General features: G+C 31.3%; 1 protein-coding gene across 1 annotated transcript in view; it reads right to left on the reverse strand.

The window, feature by feature from the left end:
• Positions 1-22866, reverse strand: part of LOC145935545 (alkaline phosphatase) — a 182000-nt gene that overhangs the window by 135551 nt on the left and 23583 nt on the right. The window contains exon 2 of the mRNA XM_083037007.1: positions 20822-21069. Coding sequence (XP_082893133.1) covers positions 20822-21069 — 248 coding nt within the window. The remainder of the gene's footprint in view (positions 1-20821; positions 21070-22866) is intronic.

A 22866-nucleotide genomic window follows, 5' to 3' on the forward strand; every position in this document is an offset into this window, starting at 1 on the left:
CAATTAAGTTTGTGTAGACATATCCACTCGATAAATTTACCGATAAACATATCAGTATAATTAACAGTTTCATATATTAATTCATTAATTTGTGACGTGAAGAAATTAAATCCCAATATATGGAAGCAGATAACCGCAAGCATTCTTTATCATAATATATACATTCCTAGTTTTATCTGAACAATGGGGCGATCTAGATTATATGTTTTGTACACAAGGGTGCTTCGGAGGATTATCGGGCAATTTTTAAAACTTATTTTTCCTGTTAGAAGAACAGGCTGCGATGTGTTAATTATTGAGACGCGAATTATTGGTAACGGAAAGTATAGCGGAAGTATTGATACTTTAATACTGTCGAAGTATATAAATACAACAAAATCTTTTTTTTTTTTTAATTTACTAACTTTATAACTAGTACAATTTATATCTAGCGTTAAAAAGTTATTTAAAAAATTCTCTAAATTACACTTAATTAAGAAATAATAATATTAAGACAATATTTTGCGATAAGAAATATTCTACATAATTAAATGTTCGATGTTACATGAATTTTACTTCGTCATATCAAAAGCTTGATTTTCTCGCTGAATAGATGCAAATATCCTAAACGGATGAGTATTTTCAGCATGAGTGAATCTTTTGATAGGCGCTTTTAGAGTAAAATTCTACTCTTTGCAGAAACATAAGCTTTCGATATTGGTATTTGTGCGATGACTTTAAAGACGAATATAAAAATATCAGCCTCGTTGGCCTGACAATGATGCGCGTCATGTGGAGCAAAAGCCAAGTTTGCCTTCGCGTCGACCCACAGACAAGGATCCCGCGACAGGAAACCGCGAAGCGGATATCGAAAAGAGATTCCAAAGAGAAAAATGGGAAGAGAGAGAAAGAGAAATCGAAAGCACTCGAGCACGCGAAGTGAAAACTTGTTCGACCATGAAGAACAGCTCGTAGTACCGGCACGTAGCCACTTGCTAACGCATTTCTGAGCATCGCTATAGCGAGCTCATGACGCCGCAAGTATATCAGAAGGCAAACGAACGGAAGTGTAAGCATTGCACGTTTTACGGAAAGATCGATATCGCCACGAAATCCGAAATTGAGTTTTTCCGCTGGATCCTTATCTTCCCGTCCCTTTTTTTCGCTTCGGAAAAAAATAGCTCTTTCAAAACAACTTTGTCCATTACCATCCCATTTCCTAGAGTTTATTAGGTTTTATGTACAATTATATCTACGTGATATCGCCTTCTTTCTCTTTGCGCATTGAAATCAATAGCTGCTCGTCTTTTAAAATAGACAATATGATTCTTTATTTAATCGTTTTAACTCTTGAGAATTATTCGCTAAGATCGAGAGACTCAGAAAAACCAATCCGATGTAAAATTTTCCCGTAAGAGAAGGGAAATCACTCCGAAATTTATCAGCGAGTCTGTCACGGGAGATTACGTAGTACCTGAAACTCCCTGTGTAATTGGAGCGAATACGAGTATCAGAGAGGGGCAGGGCAAAGATTTATATCGGCATTATTACCGCGTTTAATCTCAATTAGTCAGTCATGTGCAAGTTCTAGACCAAATTTACGTACGAGACTGGCTACCCGGCACCATTCATGGGCTACACTAATTCACAGCTGATAGCATAAATCAGTGAATGAATATTCGACGGTGTGTAACACAAACCTATTATATTTTCAGGAGCATCAATAGAGATGTAATTATCAATAAACCGATATTACGAGCTCACCTATATCGACATTAAAACTAGCTACGTATTATTTCGGTACCGTAATTCGGATAGGAAGGGTTGAAAATACGCGTTTAATCAGTCTTCAGACTGAAGACTCTATGATCGTTATTCAATCGGGATTAATGATAATACGGAAAATCACTGGATTCGAAAATACTGGGTTTTTAATTGCGTTACTCGAGACGCTGTACTTATCTAATTACCTCGAGAATGTACCAAGACTCAATCTCGAGCTTTACTAGGCCGAAAGTTCCGGCTCAACGCCGGAGGGCGAAACGCGTACGTCGAATTGGACGGTTACTAACACGAATTACAGACGCTATATACACATTACGTTTGCACTATTGTTAAGTAGACGAAAGCATTATTGCGTCGGAAAGGGGGCCAATGGAATTGAGCGCTTGTTCACGTGTTTCCAAAGACCGCACACTCGGAAACTATTCCGATTATTCCGCGCGCTCGAGTTACGTTGAAATGCCAAAGCTCAGTCCCGCAAGCACACAAAGAGACAGACGGTCGAAAGAGATGCAAGAGCGAGCAGGTATCCACGGTTACCGCCAGGCAGTCAACGGCGACTCACTTCTAGAGGAAAATATCTCTCCCTCTCTCGAAAGCGAACTCGTATCGCGCCGATTCTAAAAATGTATAAAAGTCGACGCGGTGGTACAGTTTTGGTCTGTGAGCGCAATATATATACATGTTTTTAAAAAACCAATAGAGAATGTTTGTTCTCTTCGTACACGGAAAAAACATACTCTTCCCTCGTGATTCTTGAATTTCTACGTTCGTATTTGTTTTTCTTTTTTTTTAATAAAGAAGCTTTTTTCGGAAAAATTGTCAAAAAAAGGATTAGTGTGATTCTTGTTTGTATGATTTTTTAGAACGTTGAGAGAGAACTTTGATTTATTAGTTTGATTAGCATTAAATTAATATCTACTTTGTACAAGCATTTAACAGAACTGTAAATAAGTATTAATATATAATAATCTGTGTTGAATGTGTGTCTTGGTATAACTGTACAAGATTGTTGATGATTGAATTTGATACTTAAATAAAAATCTACTTTTTGCTTTAACTGATTTTTAATACTTTGTTACACAATGGTAATGCAATCTCTTGACATGTTTGTGTAATTTAATATTGCATTTAAGGATTTTATTTCAATAATGACTTTGTGATCAGTTGCAGATACCTCCTCGAGGCAATTTCTTTGACGTTGCTTTAAAACAAACATATGCTACGTATTACATTGCTATGTATATTATTTCGAAAATATAATATAATAAGATTATCTTATTAGCTCCTCTTATTGTTTATATTTTCATCGAAATGCTTATTGTATCGATACGCGTTTTCTTTTAAGCGTGACATATATATGTAACGCACTTATATAATTTCGTATTTTATAAACGCCCTCTGCGTTATTTCACAAATCTCCTAAAAATTCACGATAAATTATAATCGACAGCTGCGTTAATGAATAATTCACGAATCCTTAAAAATTTACGCGGCACAGGAGAAAACCGATTTACGCGAGGGATGTTTCGCCGATAAATTTGCTGCTTTCGTTTTAAACTAAGCTACAGAAAAACGCCGATCAAAGGCGATTCGATAATTCATAAATTTTCGGCCAATATCGCGAGTTTTTAGGTAGGAAAAATCGTATAAGCCGCGATATCGGAAAAATTACTTTCGTCCAGGATGACCAGGCGAACGTTATTTAAGGGGTCGTACGGCCATTAGATAGTGGGAAATTCGCGTTTCCCTTGTGGCAAAGCATCGCGATAGATAGTAGAAAATCACGAAAATTCGAAAATAAAGTATCAATTAAATTGGAGAAAGAGAGAGAGAGAGAGAGAGAGAGAGAGAGAGAGAGAGAGAAATGAATTGTTTAAAATAAACTCTTTAAATAAAATTTTAATTCGAGGAAAATATCTAGTTGACATTTATAAGATATTTAGATATAAAGATATGCAAAAATGAAAAATTGCAACTAACGCCCAATTGTTGCCAAGGAAAAATTAATTATGAATTTACCGAGATGGGGGAGATAAAAGGGTTGGAGGGTGAAAACGATACAACTCCTGCTATTTTAATATTCGAAGAATTTTTTGTGTAAATATATTTTTTTTAAATATTCTCGCCTCGCACAGCGTTTGCGAATTTTTTTTTTTTAGTCATCGACCTCGTTTCTTATTAGAGTGTCGATCTCACGATGCGGGGGGATGATGGAACGGTGTCAGGAATTGTACCAAACATTATCCTGGATCTCTGCCAGGTGTTCTCTCACGTGTACTCCTCCGGGACTCGCCGCTTTGTATATATCGTCGCGGTTATTTACGCGCGCCGCGCCGTCTATTAATTACAATTTCAACGACCGTATTTTACCAGGAGAATGGCAAGAGCGCTATTTGGAAAACAAACGGCAGAATGTTTCCGCATAATTATATTCTGTTCGGATATAACCGCACGTCATTGGGATACGTAGTTCTATTTTGGTACTATGCACTTGATGATGCAGGCGTTAACTTCGGATGAATAACGTCGAACGTAAAACATATACCGTTTTACAACCAATTTATTTTACAACCTTTTAGATATGCCGTGTTTAGTCTTTCAGTACTATAATACTAGGAATGTCTCTAAAATAATCTCAAGTCCTTACTTCTCCTATTAATTTGTCCAAATAATGTATCAAAATAATGCAGCTGCTTTATATAATATTTTCAGAAATGTATTAATTTTATACAAATCGATAATCCGAATTATTAATTTATTACTATTTATTTTCAATAAAAAAATATAAATAAATTGTACCAGAAATTTTAAATTTTAACAATTGCCTAAAATTGTCATGAGAATAATTGACAATAATAAATTCTTTAACGCGTTTAAAATTTGCCAAGAGAGAGAAATGCACCTATTTATAATATATTCAAATATTAAGTATATTCGTAAAATAAAAAAAAACTTAATACAATTTTGGGAGAAATTATCTTGTGAGAAAAAAATTTACAAGTATAATTTCGTTTATGATTCTTACATTAGAAAGCTTTAGAGATTAAAAATTTCACATTAAAAATTTCAGAAAATACAATCTTATAAAACATACCATCCTATAATGCTATCAAAAATAATAACGGGAAAAATGATATTAAATTGTATCATACTTTAGACCAAGAAAAAAGAAAAACGGTTGCCGCATTTCTGGTCGCATAGCCGCATCTCTGACCATAAAACGATGTACAGAAAGAAAAATAGATTTTTATCCGTTACGATTTTCTTGCGAATTTATAAAGCGTAAAAAAGAATTTACATTTTTTTCTGCACATTTTAAATTAAAAGTAAAAAACTTTTCGGAATAGAGAGATATCAAGAGAATCATTATCCGAGCAATTTCTATATCGAAGATTAATTCGGCATGCTGGCAATTGCGACACAGTTGATAGAATTGCCCTCAATTCCGGAAATTTCTCTATTCCCAGCTGGGAAATGTTCGCAATACCTTCGCGTAATAACATCTTATCAGATAGCGAGTAATATCGGATGAACACGACACAATTCATTAAACCATCAAATCGTGTCTCGCATTAACATTGATTAAGGACTCTGATTAATAATTATTCTCCTAACATTTGTGATCTCAATTACGTTTCCGTATCATCTTCTTATATTCTGTCTCTCACAATAGCATTTCGATCGAACAAAGAAAATTATTTTTATAGTTATATCGAAATAAGAAACTATGCTGCCCTCTCGAAAAAAATAGAATAAAAGAAATACATTACTAGAATTAATTCCAGATTAAATCAGACATTTTATTTGCTCGAAGTTACAAGAGATCCGTAATTGTGGAAATTACATTTCGCGTAATTCACCGAAACTAATATCTGTCCGATAGCCAATGTCGATGAGAAATGCATGGCTCTCGGAAAACGTTCACCGGAACGCTCCTGATTTAAATGCAGAAATGGTTTTCAGACGAGCGAGCGCTATTAGTTTGTGCTTACATACAAGAAGAAGAGAAATTTCGGTCAAAGAGCGATTAGTCATTAGGAGAAATTATGTTTGTCTTCCTCTATACACGCATACACGCATACACACACACACACACACACACACACACACACCTTCTCTCCCTCTCTCCATCTTCGATATACAGTTCATCCTTGCCACTTGGGAGCTATTCACATCAGTCTTCTTGTCCCGAAGCGTGGATTACACGGCCATTGAATCCGTAAGTGAAACTGTCTGAGCTTTTCGCCGACTAATCTACTTACGACCTTCTCTTCTCTTCCCCACCCTCTCACTCTCTTTGATAATCTTATAGAGTTCGCGTGTGTTAATTATTCAGAGCGGAGAAACTGACTTCTATCTTCCGTTGCTTTTAGTTTCAACGCAGCGAAATTTAGATTACATAACATGTATATAGTAACAGGTTACTATATTCAAATTACACCAAACAGTAGTATCAGATTTTTACGGTCTCGATAAAATGATACAGAGTTTTTGTTGTTTCGATACGATTCCATTAAATGGTTAACATGATATCGGTATATGTACTAGAATTCAGTTTTTTCAATTTTAGAGAAAAATTTTTAACTTATTTAATTTAAAAGGTTCTAGTCTTATCATCTATTTTCAAGTCTTTCTCGCGTAGAAGTGTTTTATGTTACTTCTCGACATAAAAAAATGTACTACGATACAATTTCTTTAATAAATCTTCAGAAAATGCACAGTTGCAAGGTTTTCTCAACAAAAATAATACAATCAAAGATGAACGGTTTCACATATTATTCTTAGAGGTGTAAATTATTACGTTATATTTTTTTCTCTAAATAATATTTTTCTTTCCATTTTAAAAATAAAATTACATATATTCAATTTTAGAAAAGTCTACGATTAAGAGAGAAAAAGAAAGTAATTCCTACTTAATAATTATTTTAAATTCTTTTTAATAGCACATTAAAATATAAATTTTCCAGGAGAGAAGAGAGAGAGAGAGAGAGAGAGAGAGAGAGAGAGAGAGAGAGAGAGAGAGAATCTTTCCCATTGATTTAATATTTAATACATACATGGTCGTTTCACATGCAAATCTAGTAAGCTCCGTTTTAACGTGGTACATCGTTTTATGTTATCAATCGATCGATCGAGGTTCAAAGGTTTCGAGAAAGAAAGATTGATCTCGTCGGTGAGTCATGATAGGTCGCGGTGGGATTTCCAGGACAATCTATTGTTCCGCTTAGGAGACTCTAGTACCTAGCGGGAGTTAACAAAGGATTTACGCCTCGAAAGGATAACAATATTTATTGTTCCTTGCTAATGTATGCTATCGAACGAGCTATTAAATTAGCATAAAATTTCAAGCTTAAAATATCTTTAAATACTTTTTAAAAAATTAAATGTAAATTTAAACACCAAAAAATAAAATTATTTATTTAAAAAGTAAATGAAATATATAATTTATATTATAAAAAAATCTTTATATATTTTAATTCTAAAAAACTAATTTTTTAAATTTTGTATATACCCGGAATATTAAATTATACAAATATTTTGAAAATCTAGGCTAAAATAATTCTTTATTAGACGATTAATGTATCGGAACTCTCTTATCTTTACTTTATTTATTTCTTTATATCTGTATATTCGCGGAACTTATCCTTATTTAATTTATTATATAAATTCCTTCACACTGCAATTTCTCTAGTGTTAAAGTTTGCGTACTATTATTTTTTATATTAATATGGCATGCGCTTAACATCTGTCATAATTTTAACACTTAAGAATCTTTTTACAGAACTAAATATCATCACTTTTTCAAAAAATTATACCATACACATTCTTATGACATGCGTAATAATTGATAATCAAAATTAATTTTTTAAACTTATTTTACAAAACACATTTGTGCGGAAGAGAGATAGTAATCAAATATTTCAAAGATTCGATAGCTTCCAAATATTCCTAATCCTTACACATACACTAATTGTGGCGACTTGGGTTCGAAAAATCGTGTGTACTCGGCTCGTAAGCATTGGCGGACTTATCGAAGCTTAACATAACAAATGAAGTTAATTACCGTCGTTAATGGTTCGTTTAATGAACGCGAGTTAGTGCGAGTATTACCGATGCTGAGCGCGCTAAAACCCGTGCGATAATCTGGAAAGTATTGCAATGAGATGCATCTTGCACATGCAATTCCAACAAGCTAGTAAATATGTAGCAGAGAGATATCGAGAAAATTGTAATATATAGTAATGCTGCATTTGACAGCTCTCTGAAATGTTTAAATCGCGATCGATATTAATTAAATTTTGCAAAAAAAAAATGATAAATTCGGCAATCTGTCGTTCACATTAAATTGCAATTTTATGTGCCAAAGTTATTAATACAATTTATATACAAATCAAAAATGCATAAATTCGAATGCAGCGATTGACAATTACGCCATAATTAATCATGCATCTACTATATAGCGCAAATAGTAACTTCGTATTAAATATTTAATACGTAAAACCTGCAATAATTAATAATATAATTCTAGGAACATTTTCTCGATATAAAATGCAATATATTTGTTCATAATAATTTGGGGAAACTATTTATAAAAAAAAATATATATAAATAATAAAAATTCAATATATCGTGAAAAGAAAAACCTCAAATTATTTAAAGGATTATCTTAATTTATTAATTTGAAGATAAGATTCCATAATTTTTTCGTATTTTAATTAAATTATGCTCCTCTAAAAAATTAAAGAATAGAAAGCAAAATTCTCATATTCTTCTTCCAGGATTTTTGATGAAGTTAAAAGAACCTCAAAGAGAGGAAGAAAATTGAATTTTCAGAATGATAAAACGCTGGAGTTTTGCTATGCAAATGTAACTGATGTTCTTACATTAATATAGAAAAACTTTAAAGATTTTTATTTGTGAATTTTATTTTTAAATTTCTTTTATATGATTCATTATTATGGATTCATATCACTATTCCACTCTTAAATCGCGTTGGAGCGACGGCATGTGACGCAGATCGTTTAAAGTCGCGAGTTCATTAAACGGAATCGAAAAACGGACGAAATAGTTAACCGTAAATTTTCCTATTCCCGCATTAGTCGGGTCGTTATCACTTTAATATCGGCCCGGGGATTGATAGAAACTTCGACAGCAGAAATCAGCCTAGGTGACGAATTCATGAATATAAAGCAGACGCGTTAAATTTTATGGGTGTCGACAGGTATTAAAGTCGACATGGATTGTACACGCTGGCTCCTTCGTTTATGTGAACTGAGAAGATTGACCTTCCTGACACAATAAATGCAATCGTAAACACAAGCTGCGAGCTACAATAAAGTTTTTCTCATTTTGATATCCCTAAATTTATATAAACAACTTTTTTTCTTTTTAGAAAAATATATTATTACCTCAGCATAATTTAAAAAAATTTTTTTAAATTACTTTTGACACTTATTTTTGAACAAATATTAATTTCTAAACACAATTTTATACGTGAACTCATATTTTTTAGATTTACTTGTTTTATATTGAATATTTTAGTCTATAAAAAAAATTGATGAAAATTTAAAATTGATATTCATAATTCATAATAACGAAAAATTTTATAAAATCAATATATGTATTTAAATTTTATATCGTTATATGTGTGTTGAATTATTTAATAAAATAATAACTTTAGTTATTTTTTCATTAGCTGAGAAAATAATTTTTCTTAACAAAACTATTATAGTTTAAATTAGAATTACAGAATATGTATCAGAGACTGCATGATTAACCCATAAGTTCTTCATTACATGAAATACTTCCCAAAAGTGGGATATATTTTTACAATTTGCCGCTGTTTTGACAGTTGCAACTTCAGTGACTAAAGTTCAGTTACTGACTTTCCAACTCGGTCCCTTTCCCAATATAGTTTCTGGCATGTTCTCTAAGTCTGTTACAAACTATGATCTACTTTTATTGACGAAAAGTCATCAGTTCGAATGTAAGTTTCAGAAACGTTCCTTTTTCGTTTATTTTGTCGCCTAAGATGCCGCAATTTCAAAATTATCGACTCTTATAATAGTTTCCCTTCTTACGCATTTTTCTATTCCATCATCCCTTCTCATTTCTATCCTATCTTCATTAACACGCTTACTAATTTGATGATGTAAAATCGTCATTCGTATTATTATACAAAAGAATAAGTTACTTTGCAACAAGTGCAAGAATGTCTTCATAATATTATAGTACAAATTTTACTTCGTCTTAATTCTTCCGTAATTCCGATAACAAAGATACGACGAGTTTTACGGCATCGCGTCGATCTATATGCGATAATTGATCGATCCTTTGAGAATCTATCGTATTAACCGTAGAAACAGAGGCTAATGCGAACCTTTCGTCGCAGGAAATACCGGCTGCTCGACAGTCCGCCGAAGTTTACATCCACTAACGTTACGATAACACGTGCGAATGCAAATCGCGTCCGCGTACTTTAACTAGCAGTACACTAGTCCGCACAATGAAATGGAATGTAATGGGACAATAGAAAGGAAGATTCAACGTAGGTAATTCCGGTCCTATAGCAAAATTTTATCCCCGCCCTAAAAATATCTTGTAATATGTATATGCATCGAATGGTTGCATTTTCTGATAAAAAAGAATATAAAATTGTAGCCGAGAACGTGCAAGAATTAATGAAAGTTTCAAAAATATACGTGAATTGAACGGAAGAAACATTTTATATTGGAAAGAAAAATATAAATATATATAAAAATATAGAAATAAAATATATATATATATATATATGTATATAAATTAACACTAGACTAACAAATAAGAAAGATTCAAGACCCTTCTCTAATATCATCTTTCGTAACATTGACGCGACACCGTCGTCTGACCAAAAAGTACTTATACTACTAGTCTGCCGTTCAACAGAGATGTACTTGCTTTATTTTGTCTGCTTTAAAAAAATCGATATTAATATAATATCAGCGTTTCATTTATCAATCACTTTGCAAATTTACTATCTTATCAAAATTGTTGGCGTTTATTTCCTAAATTTTTATTAGTTTTTTGCTTATGCAATAATAATGAAATAAATACGCGATTTTATATTAATAATTTATTTATTTTTTTCTTGATAATAATTTATTTACTTATTCCTTTGATTAATTCATTGCATAGTTAGTTTTTAAACTGAAAACCAACAATTTCCTGCATTTACGCGTTATAGTTATTATATTTGGAAGCATGGAAAGAATTATTAAAAGCATCATAATTACTGTCATATATCGCTGATTCAATATGTCAAATGCCTCGATAACATGTTAGAGAATTATTATATATTAAGATGATAAATTCAAGTAAGGAGAGAAATGTGAAATCTTACAAATGTATATATAATAACTTTGAAGAATCCTGTCAAATGCTCTAAAAGGTCGAGTAAATACTATGTTAATGCATTGCAATTATTTCTGTATATTAATGCAAAATGTAACATATAATTACTATAATAAATCTAATTACTATAATAATAATTACTATTATTATAATAAACAAGATTACTATTTTCAAGCATAATAATTAAAATAAATGAATTATATATAATATAAAATTACAATGATTTAAATTTAATCATTATTATAAATAGCGGGATATAATTTTGTTTTATAATACTCTTATTTAGAAAGTAATAATGATCTAATTTACAATTACAAAAATTATCGTATTTATAAGATATTAATTATATATATATATAGTCGCGAGAAAAATTAATATAATACCTTGCCTTTATAGAATACCTTGCCAAATTTTTATAAGAATTTTAAAATTGCAATGCACTCGAGCAACAAAACACAAAATTTTAATATTGTCAATTTATTTATTGTCAACTAAAGTTTTGTTATTATTCTTAATAATATAAATCTGATAATTGTTAACTGATATAATTTCTAGATACATGTTATATAATTATTGTCTTTTCGCCCAAGAGATTCACCAGGAAAGCAATTTTTATTATGTGACTTTACGCTTATCCTAAAACTGCTCATGCAAAAATATGAAGAGCTTAGCAGATGCAACGCTTTAAAGATGTGCAAGTAGGAAGCAAAGCTATGAAAGTAGCAACGATCAAATATGAAAATGTAAACAGGAGAACTTCAATAAAGAGCATTTTCAAACAACTTTCCGAAGATGCGATTTTCCGAGCATAGCCGAGCGCGTAGTCAAAAAGAGATTATGAGGTGCGTACCTCTTAAATTCAATTTCTTTGCAAATAGACGTCCTCGGCACATACGCAAGATAACAAGCGCCAATATAATAAAGAGAGAAGGAAACTGAACAACGAGGAAATTACTTGAGTAATAAGGAAATACCTTGTTTTTAGAAAAATTAAATATGACTACTATTTTTTACACAGTTATGTTTTTATCATAAAAATATGAAAATCGATTATATAAAGCTGGCGGAATAACATTTATATTTGTTCGATGCAATCTCTAACATTAATCATTATCATTGTATATATATCATATAATAGTTGATGATTAAGTCTGATACATTTTCGATTATTCAAATATTCTATTCGATTTAGTTTACACGCGTTAAGATCACGAAAACTATAAATATAAATCTATCTTAAGCGAAACAGCCAGGAATATGCGTGAAACACATTCCAGCATGATTCATGAGAGTGATATCGTAGCTATCTTATTCTATTTGTTTCAATACACGTACTTTGTCTGATGTAACGTTCAACTGACACTCAACAGAGAAATAATAGACGATTCAAATGACAAAATAAGGCAATAATAATATATGTATCCGTAAAGCGTAATTTAATTGTAAAATAAATTAAATTTTAATTACTAAGAAGCTACCCCAAAACATGGCAATAAATATCAGACAGATTCCAAAATGACTTAGATAAAAATAACAAATATTTATTTCTTCTCACATATTTTGAATCCACGAATTAAATTTTAAACTTTAAGTTGTAATTTTAATTTACAAGTGAAATAAAAAAGATTTAGGAGATCAAATAATAAATATAATATATGTTATCAAGAATTTAAATAATTAAAGAGAGCTATATACTATATGTTATCACATGTCAAAAAATGTTATGAAATAAAGTTTTATTTATTCAATGTGCCACTGTGTATGTAAATATTTCATTGAACCAAATAATACAAATGTTAGCTTTATGTCAAGGGAAAAAAAGAACACACAGTTCCATGATATTTTATGAGAATTAATGTCATATAAAAATATTGTTTCGAATACTATTTGCATTGTTAAAGAAATCATTGTGTCGAGTCCTTTTACATTTTCAAGGATAAATAAAAAATGAGAAATATACAGTGTGTAAAGGGATATAGATATGTACAACTAAAAGTTAAATAAATTTTTGTTAAAATTTGCCAGAAAAATGTTGCAAAAATATAAATTATTATTTTTTTTTTCTCTCACACAGTGACGCTATTTGCTTTCATGACAAGGAAATAAAATGAATTATTGAGTTCTTTATTGTTGCCAACGAAATTATGTGTCAATAAAATATCGGTCACATCAAAACCCCCAATAAGCGGAAATTCTCGCTGTCAGCGAACTGTACAAACGCAAGCTTACATTAGACATCTGTAAATTGCATTCTACCGCAATTTGATTACATATCGTATTAATATAATATTGTCGAATATGAAACGTAACGCACATGCGCGGATGCATTTCATCTGTTTGAGACGTAAATTCAGAGAGCTGTCGCGTTTAATCGTATTTTCTTCGCGTGAAATATTACAACTAATTTGTTTCGACGAGCCGGGATTATTGTTTCACAAAACGCTCATCGCTCGCTGCGACGCCATCAAACTGTGAATTTCTCGTTGGTCCTTGCTACGTGATCGATTTGCAAGTTTCATTAGTTTGTCCCCGACCCTTCATTTGTTTACGATACGTGCCCACCTCGGTCGCTCGGAAACGAGTCGTTTGTTACAATGTATTTTCGCTTTTCGGCCGTCCGGGGAGATCGCGGCTGCTGGATGGAAACATCTCGCGGAATCGCAATATGCACGGAACGTGTTATGCATACATATACACAGAGACAGGAAGAGAGAGAAAATCGCGGCACTACGCTCCATCGCGTCGGAAGCGTCAACTCTCGCCAGATTTATTGTGTTTTTACTTACGCCGAGATTAACCCCGCGTGAATAATGTATTCCAATGTGTAGAGAGTCTGAATTGAAAAGAGGGTATCATAAATTTCGAAAATAACAATTATCCGAGTTAAGATGTTATGTTATATTTAACATTGTAAATAAACATATCTTTCTTGTCGCATCTGTATAAAATGTGAAAGGATCTAGCGTGCTAAATTCGGAAAGAGAGTTCTTAATATTTGACAAAAGTCACTTTTTTAGCTTTTTGCTCGCGAATTGGTAATTCCATGAATGAACGGCTCCTTTTTATCTTAGCTTTTCAGTTTAGCAATCCTAATCGTTGATGGAACCAAAGAACTGAAATATATTTGAATTCAGAATTAAAGATGTTCTTTTAAAATATTCCCGTCGAACTACGAAGATGCTATTACCGCGTGAATAAATTACAAACTTCTGTCATAAAAAAATGATTGAAGTCTCGAAAGCTAATAACTTTTAGCATTTCTTTTCCATATACATATATATATATATATATATATATATATGTACTCTTTGCCTCTATGTAACAAAACTGAATTTAATACGTATTTATGAATCTTAAATAAATTATCCGCGTCTCTCTCAAAATATCCTCTTTGCGTTTCAATATCGTTTGAAACAGTTCCCTCTTAAATGTATTATTCGAAAACGCGTCGGGGGAAACCTTTACGTGGAAAACGATGCAAAATGAAATGCACGATTGTAAATTTCGCGCAATTTGTCCGATATTTAGCGGACCGTGCCTCGATTAAATTGACGCAATTTGCGATGAAAAACGTGAGCGTTTCAAGTGTGGAATTATTTTTATGTTTGCTCACCGGAGAGGGAGAATGGAAGCTCGCCATTCTGGCTTTCGCTTTATCTCAGTATACTCGATTCCTTGTTACCTCTCTCGCACTAGGTGTTAAAAAAAAGAGGATTCAAAAATTTAATGACGCATAGCATCATGAAAGGAAAATTTAATCAGCGTACGCCTCTGCAAAAATCTTTATAGAATATTTTGCAAAATACTTTATGCTACAGATTTAAATAATACCCTTGCATGTATCTCCTCCCCTTTTAATGTTCTCTTTATAAAACAGTTATTACTATTTATAATCCATCTTTATCGTGTCTATTTCATTAGCCACTGAGACATATGTTTGTATATGTGCAATAAAACATAAAAGAACGCAATAATCTTTTACTAATCAGCACGTATTGTTATTTCATATTCATGTAGCTCTTTCATTTGCTTATAAGATATTAATTTTTGATAAGTTAATATTATTGGATATATATATTTAATTTATCTCTACATGTTTCAAAATTGTGCATAGTATATATATATTGTATATATATATATATTTGTTTTTTTAACTAATCGTCGATTTGATCATACTATTAACTTTGTTAGTACTGGAATTTTGCAAAAATTGAAAAAAAATTATAAATGCTTATAAGTATTTTGTAAGAAAAATGATATAATATACAATAAAATTAATTAAAATATATACAATAATTCAAAGATATCGTGAAAAAAATGTTTGAACATGTAGAAGATTCTAAATTACATGGATGTAAAAGAATTAATAAAGAATCATAGATGATTGAGTCTCGCTCTCTTTTAAATAAATTATTATAAAATTAGTATATAACTTTGCGCATAATAACTCACGTGAGACGTAATCGAATAAAGCCTTAATTTAATGAAAATGCTACTCGAATGAAATAGCTACTCTTTCTACAGCAATCTAGCTATAAACTTTGCTTTCAAAATAGCAGGATAATAATTTATATTTCGCAAGGATTTTAAAGATATAGCAAATAAGCGAATGATCGATGTCGGTTCAATATATTCAAGCGGCTTAACCATTAGTCATCCACGCCTGCGTAACCCACAATTAATTATTATCCTGATAAATGTCACATGCTAGGTGTTTCGAGGATAAATCGTTATATTCGGTGAAAAGCGCGCGATTGTCGAAGTGTATATCCAATCGTGCAGGTGTCATGTAATTTAATAATCGTTTGATGCCCGCTTAAAGTTAACAGCCGATTTCATATGATACACGTGATGAGCATTCAGAAAATTAAAAATGCTGTTTACGAATAGTAATACATATACATATATAAAAATGTTAATAAATAAATATATATATATATATAATATATATTAATTAAAATATTTATTTTAATTCATTTTGTACGTATGCGTGTATATGTATGTGCAGCGATAATTTACGTATTTATATATATAAAGTTGTAAATTATTTTAAAATAGTTTATAAAAAATAAAGTAAGATTTCATGAAGAATAGAAATATACAAATTTTATAAGTGTAAAATGATTCAAATCTTTTGAATTATATTATAAATTTGAAATATATTATTATATAAAAAATTTAGCAAAAATCAAAAGTTTTTCTCTAGTCTCATAAATACGATTAATTAACAGAAGGTACATTAACTTTCCGACAGCTAACTTTCTCGTTTCATTATCAAAGCAAAAATTACGTGCCTTCTAATGCTTGTTAAATTAGAATGGCCTTTATTCATTAAAATAAACCGAATTTTGCATTACGTTATATACACAAATTTGCGCTCACTAGTTTAACGCTAAACAAACTTCTTCGCTACAAACAAACTAAATATGACTTTCCAGAACCCATATTTACATAATGCGACTTGTACTTTGTTTTTGTTCATACCGTTGCGTACATATACACTGTCCTGCTTTTACGTCCACACGAAAATAAACAAGTCCCCTATCAACGCCGGTCTAGTCCCCTGAGGAAGTTCTCAAGGGACTATTCAGAGAACTTTGTTTCCGACCAACAACGGTTCTCAGGTGTGTGCCATATAGGGAGAAGAGCACTGGAGAAAACGGTTGAAAGGAATGAGAGGGGAAACCGTAATATCACTTGACAAAGGACAAGAAAAATTATTATAAGGGAAAGAGAGACTGATCCGCGCGCGCGCGCGCATTATGGAACCGCAAACATGCGAATTGTTCCCTTCAATTCGCAGAAATAATATTTAGACTTGCGAGAGGTAACGCGATGGCAGAATAATCGATATTTTTGCAGATTAAATTACCGTCAAAACAACATAAGTTTGAAGAGTTCGCCAAAGTCAAAAGTTTATATAATGTTTGGAGTATATTTCTTTCTTTCTCTTTCTTATATAAAAATGATCGTGAAAAAAAAAAGAAAATAAAGCGAATTAAATAATGAAAGAAAAGTTTCGGCGACGTCAAACGTCATTATATGAGCGAGCTTTATTCTGAAGATCCTACGAATTCAAACGCTTGTGCATTGACTTCGGTTCGCTCGAATCCAACTCAAGAGAGAATGAAAAGCGAGATTATATCAAACGGATAATAAGCAGGTCTGTAATCAGTGCGGGGTGAGTGCACGAAATCCACGGAGACTTTACTTGAAAAGTTTCGTGCTCTATATTCTCAATAGTTCCGAGACGCGTCCCCCCTCGCGCTCGGGGGGAAGAATAAAAGGAAGATTCGAAGGTATGAAAGGTACGAAAGAACCGTAGATGCCTGAAACTCGGTAGATGGAAAACAGAACGATGCACGGGGAATAAACGAACGCAAGAGGGATAACACATATACACATATATATGTATGTGTGCATACGTATGTACATTCACGCAAATACCGATATTATCCGTGATGGATGTTTTGAATCCCCTTACAGGAAAACGAGTTTCGACAGCGGATCGCTTCTACAATATGTATAATTTCAAGTCTGAAAGTGCATCTTAATCTCCCGAATGTATACTGTAGCATTTCGCTGTAAATTTGTTACGTTTTATCTTTACTGGAATAATTTGTTTAATGCTATAATAATACAGTTCAACAAAAATAACGATTTTCTGTCGTTTCTTTTATGATAAATATAATTCCAGATTTTACATTGCTTTATGGGTCACACAATTTTGCCAAATTTATAATTAAAGTTATAAAAATAGAACATTTTAATGCATATTATTATAATTACGATATATAATATGTTGGAAAAATTTTGTTGCAATATAGATTAGAAATGTTGCCGATACTTCTAGTCCTCAAAAGAAATTTATTCACTTTTTCAAAATTGACTCTATATTTAACCATGAATAATTTATTAATCATAATCACAATATATTTTTTTGAGCACTGAAAGATCTAACAATATATTTAACTTTGATTACAACAAAACTTCTTCAACATATCAACCGTAACTATAATATAATAAAATGCATAAAAAATAGATTATTTTGCAATTTTAATGACAATTTTTCAAAATTGTGACGTCATACAATTTTAAAGCCAGAATCGTATTCAAAAAAATTACGAGAAATTGTTATTTTATTTCTCTCTCTCTCTCATGTATTCGAAAAAAAATTTATTTTTGTTGAACCATGTAATAGTGGAAGAATGGTTCAAAGCAAAAATAATTATAAGTATATAATAATTATTTTATATTTTATATAATCTTTGTTCAAAATGAAAAATGAGAAAAAAAATGTCATGTAATTAAAAGTCGTGAGACAGCCAGTTAATAATAGTGCATTTCTGGGATTAATAAAGATTAATATTGACCCCCTTGATATATCATTTTAAAGATCTAATGTGTATTGGATATATTCGTACTTATTTTTATGTAATAATTTAAAGCGTGCTTATAATCATCGTCAGTATCATTACAACTGATGTATAGCTTTTTAAAATTATCGAATATCTTTTTATAGATTCTGTGAAAAATTTAGAACTGTCACATTTAATAAAATCTATCTAGGAAATTTTAACTAATTGTAAGTATTTTTAATAAATAAATCCTAATTTCTCTGTTAAAGTATAATTCAGTTAAAATTACCCACAAAAGACAATATCTTTCTTATCAGCTATTTAATTACTAAAAATTAAATTAGCATAAATAGTATTTTATTTTATTAAAAATTTAAAATAGATGACCTAAAGTAAATTGCTTTATTTAATTTTTACACATAATTAAAATAAATTTTTTAAAATATTTTTGAAATCTCTTTTTCTCGTAGATGGTGGATTGTCTTGTGTGAATAAAGGAATAAAATTTTTGCATAATTAGAAAATTAGATTGAGATAGCACACTATGTATACCTATTGCGTAAAATTTTAAAATATAATTATCTTTCGTAATATCTATCGAGATCTCAGTTTTCTTTATTATTGTGGTATATAAAAATCCACAATAACAAATGATGATAATAATAATGTACAAAAATACGATTTACGATACTCTTTCCTTATGATTCTTTGCCATTTGCAAGATCAAAGGAAATGTCTGAGTACTTATTTCCTACCTCTCTTTCCCAGACAATCTTCACTTCATCAAACTAATTAGAATTATGAAAATTGACAGGGAAAATTGTAAATCTTCAATCATCTTTCTTACGATGACGAAGAACTGCTAGTAATACGTAAATTTCCAGGCAATATAAAGACGGTTTCTTCAATTCTAAAGGGTCTTTGACAAAAGTTTTTCTTCGTTATCATTCAACCATTGCCTCCGGGCAAAATAAAGAGAAATTCGAAAGAGAATTAACAAGGAGAAGCATAATAAATATTATGGGATGAAAATTAAACGGAAAAATACGAGTTTGAGCGAAATCGTTGATGAAACGAAATTAACAGATTTTATGCTAAAAGCGCCAACTGACAGCACGTATTTAATATTTTGGTTTGCAATGTGCAAAGCAGGATACCTGCAGCGAGCAGAAAAAAACGAACGCAAGCGCTTGACCGTGAGCTTAATTAAAATAGGAATATGCAATCTGTAATCCATGTAGAAATGTGTGTACGCGCGTTTCGATTAAATTTGCATGCAAATATCCTGCTGCTGCCTTAACGAAGTGAATTCAGCACATTGGATTTTTCTTTCGCGCGCGCACCGCTTATTATAAACGAGTATCAGCGATTTCTCGATATTATCCGCGTCGTGATCGGAAAAAGACACGTTTGCACGATAGTTTTCAGCGATATAATTCGCGTACGAAGATCGTACGCAAAGTGTCGTATAAGCATTGTAATTATTTTCGACTATGAAAAGGACCCCCTAATTAAGAAAAACGTCAAGACAGCAAAATCTTCTTAATTAAAACCTATATCCAAGTTTTCCGTTCGATGCAAACAGATAACAAACTCTCATTTTTTATTTTATTTCATGTGAACTTGTAGCTCTCGATGAAATTTTTATGTCATACATAATGATCTAATCATTTCAGAAAATTGAATTCTGAACAATAATATCCAAGAAAAAAGAGAAGAAGGGAGAAAGAGAGAGAGAGAGAGATTCTACAGATTGTACATACAAACATCGAGTATTTAATTAAATTATAAATAATACACAATGTTATCATTTATATATATATATTCGCAACAAAATTTTTAAACAAATAAAAATACAATAACAATAAAAGCTTTGATTTAAAATAAAGATTTCGATCGTTCAAGATAATCAATATTCGAAGATATAATCGGCATTTTATTGTACTAGATAATCCTATAAAAATTGTTCCTATACAAAAGGGCAAAAAACGCGTTAAATCCTTATTCGTAAAATATGAAATATTGGAAATTCAGGTTTTACTGAGAGTTTCATTCATTTTATAAAACGCTAGTTTTTTTTTCATTATAGGACGACATGTGTCAATTCCGAGTTTATCGCGAACTTGACGCACCCGTAAAACGTCGATCTTACGCGCACAAATCCAACACAGAGAGATTTGCGACCCGACTCAAGTTTATTGAGAATTTGATGCACGTGAAACGTGGATTTTACGTGCCGCGTCTCTCTCACTCTCTCTCTTATTCTTCAAAAGAAAGAAGGGAAAAAATATTTTCTCGCTGGCACTCACCCTCGCCAACGCCACCGCCGGGAAGCTGTCCCACGCGAGCTGCGTCTCCTCGCCCGGACTCCCCCGACGCTGACCCGCGAGAATCCTCGCCGCGGTCAGGGTGCTCATCCCCATGCCGTCGCCGACGAAGAGGACGACGCCGCGAGCCACCCCAGCTGGCGGCGTCGTGCCGCTCACGCTGGAACTCGCTGCCGCCCTAATTCGCGCCTCGATCGCCCGCGTCGCCGCTTCATACCAAACCTCTTTCTCTGCAAACAAAATAGCGATATATAACATTAATAAATATATAATATTAATACTTTGCGACGTGTGCCTTTTATAATTTATTTATTTTATTATTTATTTATTTATTTATTTATAAAACATATTATAATTTCTTTATTTATTTATAAAACGGGAAAAAGACTTTAGTATACAAAATACATAGATTAAATAAGATCAATAAAAGTAAGCATATAAACAAAAATAGGGGAAAAAATTAATAATATTGTCGAATTTTATAACTGCGTAAACATGTACGCAAAATACGTTTCTTAAATATTATAATAGATAGATTTGACTATCCGGTATATGAGTCCGGTATATGAGTTGACTAATTAGTATTAAAACTCTCAATCGTATATAATGAATCATAACAACATTGATACATACACACACACTTATAAAATGAAACGCCATTGTCGTAAAAAAACTTAAGATATAACGTTACTACTTTCTTTTAAAAAGTTGTTTAAATATAAAGTTTCTAAAATATAACTTTTATTCTCTCTTTCTAAATCTCTCTTTCTCTCTCTCTCTCAACTGTGTTAATTTGACAAATAAGGCATACTTACATTTCCATTAAAATTTTTTTTCTACCTTTCATAAAATGTAAACCGCTGAACTCGCATAAAATGAAAAAAAAAATCTCTTTGATCCTTTATAACATATTCTCTACATAATCTCTCACACTGCAAAATGTATGATATAAAGTTACGGTATTTCATTTAAAAAACATTTAATCTTTTTTATGAAAAAAACGATGAATAGACAGATTTCGTTAACACTGTAAAGATATTCAAAATTGCGTTGTAAAATCACACAAGATTTTACTATGTGTGAAAGATTAATAGAAATTTTATTTAAGAAAAATTTATTTTAGCAAAAATAACTAAAATATTAATTTCATCATAGTAAAAGAAAGAAAGTAATTTTGTCTAGTACTAAGTAAAGTAACTATTTCTTAATGCAGAATATTGAGAAATAAACCGATTTAGATACATACTTCGGAAAAAACATGATCATATAATGGAAAACAAAATGATTGATAATTTACTGAAAAATATCGATCATGTCTCATGTATCTACTCCGGAACTTTCTGTGATCATATCGAAAATACTGATAAAACATACTAGGAAATTAATTCTAGGCAACTTATTTTTTTCATATTAGAATGAATAATAAGAGGGATAATATATATAATATTACCAAAAAGATTTATTTCTTTCAAAGAGTTCTTTCTTATCGTTTCTCCTTTCCAATTAGAAGAAATGCTCATACCAAATCCTTCATCTTAATACCGAACAAATGATCCTAATTGTCTACTTCTCGATGGCTCTCTCGAAAAGTAACGAGTAATATATATTTTACTGACATACTAATTATCGTATCTGTTTTCATAAAAACCTGGAAAACAAAAGAAAAAACTGATCTCTTAAAATGAAAATAAACAATAATAAGAAAGTAATTGCTTTCTTAAATCACTAGATATTTAATAAATCTTTTACGAGACAATGTTACATCACTAGTACATTCATTACACGAATATCTTACAATTAGTCGATGAAAGATGAAATTATATGCGATTAATATTCAACAAGAGATTCCAAAAAATCCAGCAAAAATCCGCGTAACCAATTTATAGCGGAAAGATAAAACGCTGCGATATATGTGGGCGTCTGAAGTAGAATCGCGTGTCAAGAAAGTTTTAAGACCGAACGATTTCGTTCCAAGCTCAACGGCGATATTGCCGGAAGCAATAGGTTCAGAGGAGAACGACGGTTTA

The sequence above is a fragment of the Prenolepis imparis genome, unplaced genomic scaffold (genome assembly GCF_030444845.1).
Source record: "Prenolepis imparis isolate NDT839.2.m4 unplaced genomic scaffold, iyPreImpa1.0 SCAF_4, whole genome shotgun sequence".
NCBI lineage: Eukaryota > Metazoa > Arthropoda > Insecta > Hymenoptera > Formicidae > Prenolepis > Prenolepis imparis.